This window comes from Marmota monax, unplaced genomic scaffold (genome assembly GCF_021218885.2).
Source record: "Marmota monax isolate L192 unplaced genomic scaffold, Marmota_monax_Labrador192_F-V1.1 WCK01_AAM20220418_F8-fsc00009, whole genome shotgun sequence".
NCBI lineage: Eukaryota > Metazoa > Chordata > Mammalia > Rodentia > Sciuridae > Marmota > Marmota monax.
In genome coordinates this window covers 9,410,871-9,422,982 of record NW_026694710.1, presented here as the reverse complement: position 1 = coordinate 9,422,982, position 12,112 = coordinate 9,410,871, and the positions used below count along the sequence as shown (strand labels likewise).

The window sequence follows — 12,112 nt, the reverse complement described above, 5'->3', positions numbered from 1 at the left end:
AGTGGGCTAGGGGGGAGCTGGGTTCTTGAGCATGAAGTAGAAATGTCTGTCTGTTTACTCATTCAAAGGCAATGAGATCAGGGATATCAGAGCTAAGGACTCTACCAACCAGGAGCTCCCAGCCCTTGTTACCCCATCAACAGCAACGACACCTCCCTTTAGTAACATCATGGATTACATTCACCCTTTACCTACACACACACACACCACCGAGGAGAGAGAGGTCACAGCCAAGGCTATGGGAAGAGGGAGGGAAAGGTCCCACCCACTGTCCCACTTCAGGATCTTGGGTGAGATGCAGATGGACTGGGAAAAGTCTAGTAGAAATTCTGCTCCTCCCACCCCCACAAATGAGTCTTCCCCACAGCTGCAGACAGAAAGAGAGGCCACCCAAAGCACAGGAGGAGTGACAGTAGTCACTACATTTATTGAACACTTACTGTATGCATTTACTGGCAAAACACAGGAGGGAAGTACAACGGAGGCTCAACTCATCACTCATTTCATGGGGATCACATTTTGCTTGAACGGAGCAGACACTATTAAGCATACAGGGACATGTGTAACCAAGCTCTGGAAATCCAGGCACTGCTCTTTTTACCCCCAAAAGTATGTTAGGAGAGGTTACCACGGTGACTGGAGCACAAGAAGTCACTGAGACACACAATTTAATTAAAGAGCAGAGACACAACTCTCCATTCCAGTGCTCTAACTCACCACTCCGGTGATGAAGGAAAGTACCAAAGACACTGGAAAAATACCATAAAATTGATGTACTTGTTTTCTTAACTCTATTGGCCGATTCAGTTTAAAGTCAAATTAGTAAACTACTTTAGCTTGGAATAGAGGCAGTAAGCAAAGTATGAGAGGAGCATTATATTAAAAAAGTTTTAATCAGCAAAACAAACCTTTCCAAAGATCAGATTCTGAAAGTTAATAGCTTTTTTCCCTCTTTGTACAAAAAAGCTTCCCTTAAGCGAAAGACCTACCAATAAATTAATTTATGTTGGGAATCTTATATATATATATTTTTTTACATGTTTTTTCAAAGTTTTCAGGGTAGCATTGCTATATAAAATGCAAGATGTATTTTAGTGCATGGAACATACTCATGCTAAGAACTACTGATTGCTTATCTATTAGAATTTAGCTGTGCATCTGTATTTTTATTAGCTAAATCTGGGAACTTTATTTTCAGGATAACATATCTTTGGAACTTCCAGAGGTTTCCAATAGTGGGGGATTACTAATTTATCTTCATTTATATGCTAATTACTGCCAGAGGAGAAGACTTATTCTTCTCACAGGAAAATTGTAGCTAGTGTAGGACATACTCAAATATTGGAGCTATTTTTATTTTTTAGGCCTTTTATCATTACTATTTTAGCAGTGCACATTTTAGTTGATTGAACTTTTACTTGAAATCTTTAAGACTGTGGTCAGAGGAAGGAATGCTGTAGCTTAAAAACCCTCATGTAGATTACCGGCTATTAAGCAAAAGCAGTGCTCACATTTTGCCAAATTCTACAATGTCCTTTACCCATCACTTCTTGTCACGCTCTTCAGTTCCCCTTCCACCTTTTTTTTTGACAATAGAAATCCCTCACCCTATACCACCCAGAGCATCAGGCCTGGATCAGTGTTTGGTTATGGCCCCTGAAAGAAGAAGCAAAAGACAAGCTCACTTCTTCTCAGATACTTGGAGGCGTGAAGCTGGGGACTTCCTTTTTTAAAATTTGTGTACTTGTTTACTTCCCATGCTAGCATGCAAGCATACTTCTGTCAAAGTGGTCTGCATTTTTTTAAAATATGTCCATATTAATTTATCTAAACAAAGAGGACAAGGTTACTCTTAAAAGAAAAACAAAGCAGTGCTGGTAGACTAGACTGGTACATACTATTCTAGAAATGCACTTCTTGGTATCTGAGTGTGTAATGCACATCTTGTTTTAAATTGATATTTCTTAGAGGAGAGAGGTTTCAACATTAACTTTGCCAAGAACAAGTTCACATGAAGGATAATAAAATGATTAATACTAGCTGAATTCCAACATCCATTAATAATTCTATTTTTAAACAACAAAGAGTTTCCTTATATGTAAAGACCATGATTATATGTCCAATGTATATACACACATACAATTAACTGGTTATTAGCAAGTTGCATTTAGAAACATAGACAGTGTTGGCATTCAAAAGCTGTTTGCTGACTACCTCCAATTATGATGAGTCTGCTTTGGGGGCTTGACTATAGACATTTTTACCCTTGGCCTTACAATTCTCCTGTACCTGGAAAGTCTTTCTGGAAGAGGAAGTGTAGATGAATATGAAAAATTAGTGAAGGCAAAGAAATTATGATGTTAAATTACCACATAAAGGAGAAGTTAAGCAATCTATATCACGAAAGTAGCAAAAACATCCTATGCACCTTCTGCTGCTCAACATTCTGTATGGTAAGATCACATTCCATCTGGCTATTTCCTTGTACTCTCTTCTCTTTGTGGAAACATGAGCTCTGAATTCTGTGTTTCAGAAAACATTCTTTTTGCTCCTCTGATGACAACATGGGCCTCTGTCCTGAGTAACTTCAAGATGAAAAAAAAAAAAATCATATTGTTCTCTTCCTACAAAAATGGTCAGAGGAGGTCTGCTTTCTTCTCTTGGTGGAGGTTACTGTATGTAGTGAAAGCCCAGGGTACTCCCTGGGGGCAAGGAGCTTTCACCGCTCTTCAGTAGCAGAAGAAACAGAGAATAGAAGTATCACTACCAGAAGCAAGAACCCACCTTGGGTGTTCCAGAACCTTCTGAAGCTCAGCAGGGTCTGAATCTCCACTTTGAACAGGTGCTTGGTAATTACATTTGCAGCCTGAACCTGGGGGACTCCCACCAGCTTGCTGAGGCTTTCTGATGGTGAATGTTACTGGGAATGTCTTGCCTTGACCTAACTGGAAACCAAGTCAGGGTCCCCCTCCCCCGCCAGTGCATCTCCTTCTGGAACTGGAGGAAGGATGAAAAGCATCCAGGGAAGGCTTCCATAGGACATGGGGCCTGCCTGCTGCACTTCCCTCCTCCTCCCGCTCCCTGGCCCCCTCCTTCCAGGGCAGTGGAGGGCGGGCCGCTCACCGGGGTGCAGCAGAGGCGCTCATGTGGCTGTAGGAGTACCTGGACAGGGACGCCCCCGAGGTCCTGCCTTCCTCCTCCTCTCCCACCTCTCCTCTCGCCCCCGGGGGCCCCGGGTTGGGGCAGCAGGGAAAGGTGGCCATGAAGCCGAGGCGGAACCGTTTGTTCATGAAGCAGTAGATGATGGGGTTCACACAGGAGGAGGTGTAGGAGAGCAGGAGGATGAAGGAGATGGGGGTCCCTGAGAGGTGGCGCTCGGCAGAGGTGGTGTCATAGGCCCGCCAGGCGTTGGCGCTGAAGATGGGCATCCAGCACAGGAAGAAGAGGACCACGATGACCATGAGCATGCGGATGACCCGCTTCTTGGCCATCAGGTTGGCGGCCGAGCTGCTGCTCCGGACGCGGTGGAGCCTGCCGCTGCCGCTGCGGGTGGACAGCTGCTGGAGCTCCAGCCTCCTCGGGGACCGGGACTTCTGCAGGTAGCAGCCGTCGCTGTCCTCGAATCGGCTGCCACTGCCCGTGCTCGGTTTCCTCTCTGGGAGGGCAAGGGACATCACTTATTGCTCAGGAAGGGTCATGCCAGACAGAGGGCATGGAGCCTCAGCCTCTCTCCATCTGGGAGGCCAAGACAAACCTGAACTGGAGAATTAGACAGGCCACCTTGACCTACACTGACCTTGGGTAAGAATTGATCTGTACTAGTTCTCTCCTTGGAATGAAAAGCCACTTAAAACTAATGTGTGTGTGTGTGTGTGTGTGTGTGTGTGTGTGTACAAATAAAATGTAGTGTGATTTTAATAATATATGTGAATGACACAATGTATAATAATACCTGGGACAAAATAGTATAAGGATAGAAATTATTAGATAATTTTCCTGTCTTTCCTGGTCCCCAGGGGAAGCTCCTGCTTGCTTGCTAAGTTTCAGAGAGTTTTTATTGTGAGGAATCTAGATGGTGAGAAAGAGTCAAGGAAACCCACAGAAGTCAGAGACTAAGTTATCTACATAGTAAAAAGCCAAGTGAGGAGGTGGAGTGAGAAGGAAGAGGCTATGTCAACACAGGTGTTGGTACAATTTTAGTGAGTGGGGGAAAGGGTCAGGCTTTGTGGTCACTGCAGAGTGAGCATGAGAGGGGGGAGAGAGGATGGGGCTTGTGGAGTGTGGGTCAGATCTCTTCTGAGGCCTTTGGAGAGGAGAGACCCAAACACAGGCCAGGATTATAATTAGCTTTGGTTATTGCAGGGTGTCCACTTGAATACAGGGGGACGAAAGGTCTGGGACGTGTGGCTCTCTGCTGATAATTGGGCGATATGTGTATTATCTCTTTTTATTCCTCTTGGTGCCCTTTTGAAAGGAATTATTTACCCATCTTATAGATGAAGAAATAGAGGGTGGGAACCAATCCTGGGCCTATGACACAGAGTTTCATAAGAATTGTCTTCAAAGACTTCAGTATACTCTGTGAACGGTCTGGTGTGTCCTCTCAAGTCAAGACAACACGCTTTCATGCTCTTTTGACGTAAACAGACAGTTAAAAGATATTTACCTTTAGCAGATTTCTTCTGGCTAGCATCAAATTTTATTCCTTGATAGAGTTCCAAAGAGATTAATCCGTATGCCACCATCATCACAATTCCAGGAATAAGAAACAGGATGAGCAGCAGGAACGTGTGCCTAATAAAATTGAAAGAAATCCAATTACCAGCAACTCTGGACCTTCAGACTCAAATGGGAAGGGATGATCTGGGGGCATCTTTATTTGAGCTGGTCTGAGCAGACACATTCATTACTAGTCTTTAATACCCTTGAAAATTCCATGTCTGGAGGTTCCGTCATTAGAAGTTGTTTTCGTCTTTTCTTTTTTTAGATGGAACGTCTTGTGAAGGACGAGTCAAATTGAAAAAGGTTGGCATGATTTTGTGCCCGGAACAAGTTTACATGTTAGAAAATAATAAAAAATCTGGGCTTGGTGATGTATGCATGTGACCCCAGATGTCAGGTGTCTGGGACAGAGGGTAGAGAAGCTTGAGGACAGCCTAAGTGACCTAGGGAGACCCTGTCTTAAAAAAAAAAAGACAATAACAGGGAAGGGGATGGGAATAGGAAAGAGAGTAGAATGGATTGGACATTACTTTCCTATGTTCATACATGAATATCACATTATGTACAACCACAAGAATGGGAAGTTATACTCCATGTATGTATGATATGTCAAAATACATCCTATAGGCATGTATATCTAAAAAGAATAAATTAAAAATACATTTAAAAAATAATAGTAGCTTCAAAATGAGAATATGTGATTTATACATTATATATGTCACCAAAAATAATAATCATAATAATAGAGATTACATTCTTTGATGATTTGTAATATGTGCTAAACACCAGGTTAAGCATTTTACATAAAATAGTACATTTAACTCCCATAATAACCTTTGAAGTAGACACTATTATTCTAATTCCTATTTCAGAGAAGAGGAAATTGAGACCTAAATAACGTGTCTAAAGTCACGCAGCTAGTGACAGAATTGAAATTTGAACCCAAGCAATACAACTCTGGAGTTACTACTCATAAGCATCACAATATACAGTTTGTTGACTTTATAGCAAGAGAATAATCAAATGCCTACACAGGGGTGATAGAAAATCTCCTTTTTGTTTTATGAAATATGGCATCCTGTCTCTTTCTGACCCCCCAGCAGCTCAAAGATTTCCTTGGGTGTTTATTCTCCACGGTGGCATGCTTGGTAGAGTGCCTGGCTGGGTAGAACTCTGCTTCCTCTAAACACATTTGTTTCCCGAGGCACCTCGGCCTCCTCTCTATGAGTCCGTCCCCTAAATCACTTCTGCAGCCTGGCAAGTGTAAAGCTGCAAAATTAGGCCATCAAATTGTCAGAGGCTGACCGCGGCTGGGCCATTTCTCATCACAACTGGACATGTTGATAAGATTCCTTTTCAGGTCTTAGAGATATCCCTCTCCTTTGTAACATAATTCTTTTTTTTTTTTTAATTATAGGTGGACACAATATCTTTTTTATTTTTATGTGTTGCTGAGGATGGAGCCCAGTGCCTCACACATGCTAGGCGAGCACTCTACCTCTGAGCACAACCTCAGCCCATGTAGCATAGTTCTTTGTGTGTGTGCGTGTGCTACTCTGTTAAAATGAAAAGAGGAAGGCAGAGAAAGCAGAGATGATCTCCGTCTTGAGCCTCTGTTTCTGAATGCCTGCTTCTGGCTTCTAAAACATGCTTGGAATTAGTAAACATGATGCTCTGTATTTGTATCGCCTCTTTATAAAGACATTTTTCTACTCATGTTCTTACTGGAGCCTTTAGAGCCACCCAATACGGTAGATTTATTGTATTAATCCCTTGCAGAGATGAAGACCCTGAGGCCTAGGGCACTGTGTGAACTTTCCCAGAGTTACCCAGCTAGTAAGCCAAGGAACAGGTATTAGAATCTCGCCTTTCTCTGGTCAAGTGTTCTGAGCAAGCATCACAATGCAGCTCTAATAGCCACGCGGGATCTGGGAGTCACTCTCTGTTCTATCTTCAGTTCTTTAGAAAATTGTAGCTTTCTGAGTCACCTGGCTTAAACCTCCACTGGACCTTTTGCAAGCATACTGCAGAGTCGATAAGCTTAGAGGCTCTGCTCCATGTGAGTTTGGGCCACTTGACCTTTCCAGGACTCTGTTCCCTCATCTGTAAAATGGGCACAATGATATTATCTACCCTATAGGGTTTCAATAGTAATAGATTGAAGCAATCTACATATGGCATTTTAAAAAGAGCTTTCCAGCTGTGCGTTTGCTTACTCTTACTCTAGGATGAGGTTAGAATGCCTCATTAGGGGTTAGCAACTCAAAAAGTCTCCAGGACCCTGATCCCCCAAGTATTCTGGCCAAGGCATTCCAGATTTTCATGCTGCAGATGTATCAAGTTATATTTTAAAAAAATAAACACAGTGCCTCCTTACCAGGACTGCTGCATAACATCATTTGGCAGTAGGAAGCGGCACATATTTGCGGTCTGGTTGTTATTTTTGGTAAAAGGCACCAAGTTGCTATAAATGGGGTACGGAGTCATGATGGTAAAGGAGAGGCACCAGGTAGCAGCAATCACCTTCAGAGCGTGGGATTTCGTCTGCCAAACGCGGGACTGTAAGGGCCTGCAAATTGCACCATATCTCTCCAGAGATATGGCCACCAGATTAAAGGTGGAAACACTCACAGAGGTGCCTGGGAAGGAAGAAAGAAGCTGATTATGTTGGCACTGAAATCCAAAGTTTATTTGCACTTTAGCTAAAGCATAAAGCATATCTGATCTGCACAGGTCTAATCTCAAAGGAGAATGCTCCAGGGGTAAAGAAATACTGTGCATGCATATTTCAGAAAGATGATCTATTCCCAGCTTTGTTCTGAAAGGATTTAAGGCAGTTAACAAAATGTATTTGCAAATACATCTCCCTGCCAATGTTGAGATAAGTTTATTGAGCTTTGATTGCAATTGAACTCTTGCCTAGGCTGAGGGTGCTCATTAATTAATAACAGGGGGATAAAAATATGGCGCCCCCCTACACAGAAACCTAAAGAAAAGCTCTGATTTTACACATGATCTGTTTGGTTAAATTAACCTTAAAAACCCAAGACTCTCAGGGCTCTGACCCAAAAGGTCACTGGGATTTGAGCTAGAAGCATTAATTTTTTGAAGGCTCTAGTGCTTGTTATTTTAAAGACTGAAACATCCTACATTTTAAAATGTAGTTTGTTGAAAAAAAATATTCAGTAAAAAAATGCAAGAGAAATGTTCTATAGTACAATTAAAGATTTCTACAGATGAGAGAACTAGGGTTTTCCTTTTTGTTCTTTTGTTTTTCTGTATTTTATTAAGTGTACATCACCATTATAGTGGGAAATACATCTCACTTCAAAACATGTTCTTGGTCATAGTCAAAAAACTTAATTTCCCATAATTTTTATATTATGTATATATGTTTATTATAATGTCTTTAAATTACCCTTGAACCCTTCAGCTATGACTTCTGTCAACTCTTATCATTTCCTCTTACTATGATTTTTTTTCTTTTTGGTGCTGGCGATAATCTAGGGTCTTGGATATGCTAAGCAAGTGCTCTACCACTGAGCTAGGCCTTCAACCCCACTATGATTTCTTAAATCTCAGAATTAATGAAGAATTAGGAACAGAGGTTCTTAACCTGGCAACTTACCATGTGTATGGATATAAATTAATTATCTTTAGCTATGTACAAAAATTCTTTTTTCTAGGGAGCCTAGCCTAGCTGTCCTTAGAGTCTTAAAGAAGTTCTATCAATCCCCAAACCATTGTCACCCTACAGAACAACATGAAAGTGGACAGGACAGCCCCAAACTCTATCAGCTTGTGTAATGGGTCACACTGGGTAACTGTAAAACCCACTTTCACACTGCCGGGCAAGCACTCTTTTCTTTCTTTCTTTTTGCTACAAATTAGTAGTTTAATGAGTATTCATTGTTGATATTGAGGAGACCACAAATTCGACAGAAGACTCTAAATCGCTGAAATTAAAAATCTAACAAAGTCATATGACATTCCAAATACTTTCTGAATTGTCTTGATTTCCTATTTTGGTTATTTAATTTTTCTTTTTTTTTCCTACTGTAATTTTTAAAAATTTAAAAGTTTTCTTATTAGAAGCCAAGTGAAATTCACATAGCACAAGGTTAACCATTTAAAGACAAACCCTTTCCTGGTGCTCATAACGTTGTGCAACCATGAAAGCAAGGGCTCCCTTTCGATCTTTCATGCACTCTGAGGAAGGTTCTCAAACAGAAGGACCCTACGGTGTACGTGGACAGGACTTGCAAATGTAAAGCACTCTGAAATGTTCGTTATTGTTAGCGCTTCACTGCTTAACAGTGATCCTTGTCATTTGTAAGTCCTTTTCTAAATGATAAGTTCATAGTCGGCCTTGGACTCGGCTGACGTGTTCTTGGTTACTTGTCCCTGGCACGAGGCTCAGCAATTCATCTTCATTTTGTCTGTACTGAATCCTGCTTCCTCAGTTGGGAAAAATAAAGGCTTTTAAAGCTTTCCAGTCATTGAGGACTGCCCTCACCAGCTCAGTGCTGTATATTTTATAAGATTTGGGTCAGAACTAAAAACAAATCCCCTCTCATTTCCATTTCTCCCTTTCTCTCAATGAGTTTGCACAACAGGCAAGGGACAAGGCAATCTGGCAGACACAGGGAACCAAGAAACACATTCTTTCTTTCTTTTTTTTCAGCTTCAGGAGAACTGCAGAAGTTGACAAACTAATGCTGTGTGCTCACACTGTGGTGGCCGCTAACCTGGGTCAAATCCCTGCTATGTCACTTAGCGCCCGTGTGTCCTCAGGCACATTTTTGACTCTCTATGCTCTGTTCCTTCCTGATGAGAAAGGGAAGAATAACTGTATTTACTCCGTAGGGTAGTTGGAAGATAAAATAGGACCATGGAAATAAAAGCAATTAGCACAACATCGGATGCATTAAAAGCACCCACAAGATAGTAGCTCTTGAGATTTGTTCAATAATTGTCATTTTAATTTTGATTTGCATTAGCAGAGAGCTGCACTATCCTAGCCAGTCAGGGTCATTTCATTGACCACTGCCCCCAGAACACATTCTACTCCTCTTCAGGGACAGAGACTCTCTCTCTGCCTGAGCAGGTCCTAGCCCTATGAGGGGGAACAGTCTGGGAAGTGAATCCTGAGAGAAAAACTTGACCTGTGATAAAACTGGCTCAAAATAACCTCGTTCCCTAAGAAAATAAGAGGCCCAACCTCAGAGAACCCTCCTCCATGACCCTTACCATCCCTCGAAGCCCTGACCCAAGTTCAAGTTGGGAAGAGATCAGAATACGATGAATGGCATCCAGAAAGGCACAGACAGAACAGAAACTTGAAGACAGAACAGAAACAACAACCCCTTCTGTGTTTCCACATCAACTTCTGACACACGACAAGGAACCAACTTCTGGAGATGTGCGAGGACTGTCCTACCATTTAGCCATTGCCAGCGTCCTTGTCCTTGTGCACAGCCGGACACAGCCACGTGCTCTGTGTTTTCAAACTCAACGAGGCTCCCCTGCCCTGGCTACCAGGGCTTGGGAAGCTCTGGGCTGAGCAGGGGTCTGGGGAGAACTCTAGAAATAGTCACCTGCAGCAACTCACCCATGAAGTAGGTGGTGGTCTTGCAGACAGCACTCCCGAAGATGAAATCCTTGAGCAGGTTGGGGATGAGGTTGAAGGGCATGCAGAAGAGGCAGAGCATGAGGTCGCTGACAGCCAGGGACAACAGGAAGATGTTGGTGACGGTCCTCATCCTCTTGTTCCGGATCAGCACGGTGATGACCAGCGTGTTCCCCAGCACGCTGAGCAGGAATATCAAGGAGTACAGGAAAATCTGTACTGCCGGCTGCCACTCTGCCGGGAGGGACGAGGTGATGGGAGCAGAATGTTAAAACCTCAGCGCACCAAGCGGATGGCTCCTTCCGGCCAACCTGTGCCCCCAGGGGTGGGCATCTTCAAACCCAAATAGTCCCGAACTGACATCCATCATTTTTGCAGAAACAAACTGAGAAAAGCACCGTGTGATTCAGTTGCTTCTAAAAGGTTGGTTTGTTAAAAGAGCTGCCCCGGGAAACCCTTTTTCTTAAGGACAACACTTCTGAATTGTGATGGCTTTCTCTCCTAGACACTGACCATTATTTTGCTTTAATTGCTTCTTCACGCCGGGGTTTCCCCAAGAAAAGGCCACTGCTGAATTGTGACAGTGCCCTTTCTGTCCGGCTTGTAAGTCCAGGCTTCTACACTTGTTCTCCTTTCTTGCTGCTCTCAGCTCTGCCTCACGCTGCCTTTGTCCCCTTCCTGTCCTGCACACGCGTCTCCAACTCTCCCATGACACACAATACCACTCTTTTGACTTTTGTCTGCTTTTGGTCTTCTAGCCAGACTTTGGCACGTATGACTCTGTCTCACAATGACTTTATTATATTTTCTTTATCAGTCTTGCCTGTGCTGACTTCTCCCTGAACTCAGTAGTTTTCTGAATTAAAAGAATCACTTCTGGCACCTACCTTTGGAGCGCCGGGGCTGATCCAAGCAGAACAGCGTCCCGTTGTCGAGCCCCAGTTCGCAGAGGGGAGCGACGTTGCTCCCATTCACGAGAAGGCTGTCGACCACGTCCATCCTTGCCTGCTGCTGCTCTCCAAGTGCCGGAGAGCCGGTGGATCGCTCACTCCAGGCTCATTCCTCTCCTGACAGCCTCCTCGGTGCACCCTGCCTGGAGGGGCAGGGAGGGAGCCGTGTCCAGGTGTGCCCTCCTTCAGCCATCCCTAAGGGCAGCTTGAGCTCTGCGCCCCAGCTGGGCAGGCATCTGCACTCCTGTGGTGGAAAGGCAGCTGGTGTGAGCCCAGCCTGCTCCACCTTCCAGGCCCACCCCTCCCGTGCCTGGCCAGTCTGAGGTCCCTGAGCAGCCTGGCTGCCAGTTAACCCTTCCCAGAATGTGCCGCTTTATACACATGCACGCACACACACTTCCGCCTGCACAGATGTGCACACAGGCACCGCTCTGGTACCTGTCTTCTCTGTAGAGGAACCTGTCACCATCCCCAACATGCAGGATGAAGCCCACGCTGGCTGGGTGAGGCAGGACTAATTAACATAGTAACAGATCCGACAATGCAGACCCTCAGGATGAAGGGACCTGGAGGGACTGTGTTCCTACCTCCCTATAGAAAAGCAATTAGTGCCTTTTTATCTTTGGAACAATGCCCAGCTGTGTGTGGACACAGCTCCTGGGTGGTGGTGCAGTTGTTACCAAGCTCAGTGCTGTCTCTGTGGTCTCTGCCCTTGTTAACCAGAAGGAGGGGGACACTTGAATACGGGTTCCTGGATCCTGACTACCACAAAGTGAGTAAGATTTCGTTCATTCATTTTTCCATTCACACA

General features: G+C 43.8%; 1 protein-coding gene across 1 annotated transcript; it reads right to left on the bottom strand.

Annotated features, from left to right (window-relative positions):
• Positions 1-396: 396 nt before the first annotated feature.
• On the bottom strand, positions 397-11,579 carry Cckar (cholecystokinin A receptor). The gene is made up of 5 exons (XM_046423911.2): positions 11,239-11,579; positions 10,334-10,585; positions 7,100-7,361; positions 4,667-4,794; positions 397-3,655 (listed from the first exon to the last, which is right to left on the bottom strand). Exons 1-5 carry the CDS (start codon positions 11,348-11,350, stop codon positions 3,120-3,122), a joined length of 1,290 nt encoding a protein of 429 aa, XP_046279867.1. The 5' UTR covers positions 11,351-11,579; the 3' UTR covers positions 397-3,119.
• Positions 11,580-12,112: the final 533 nt, after the last annotated feature.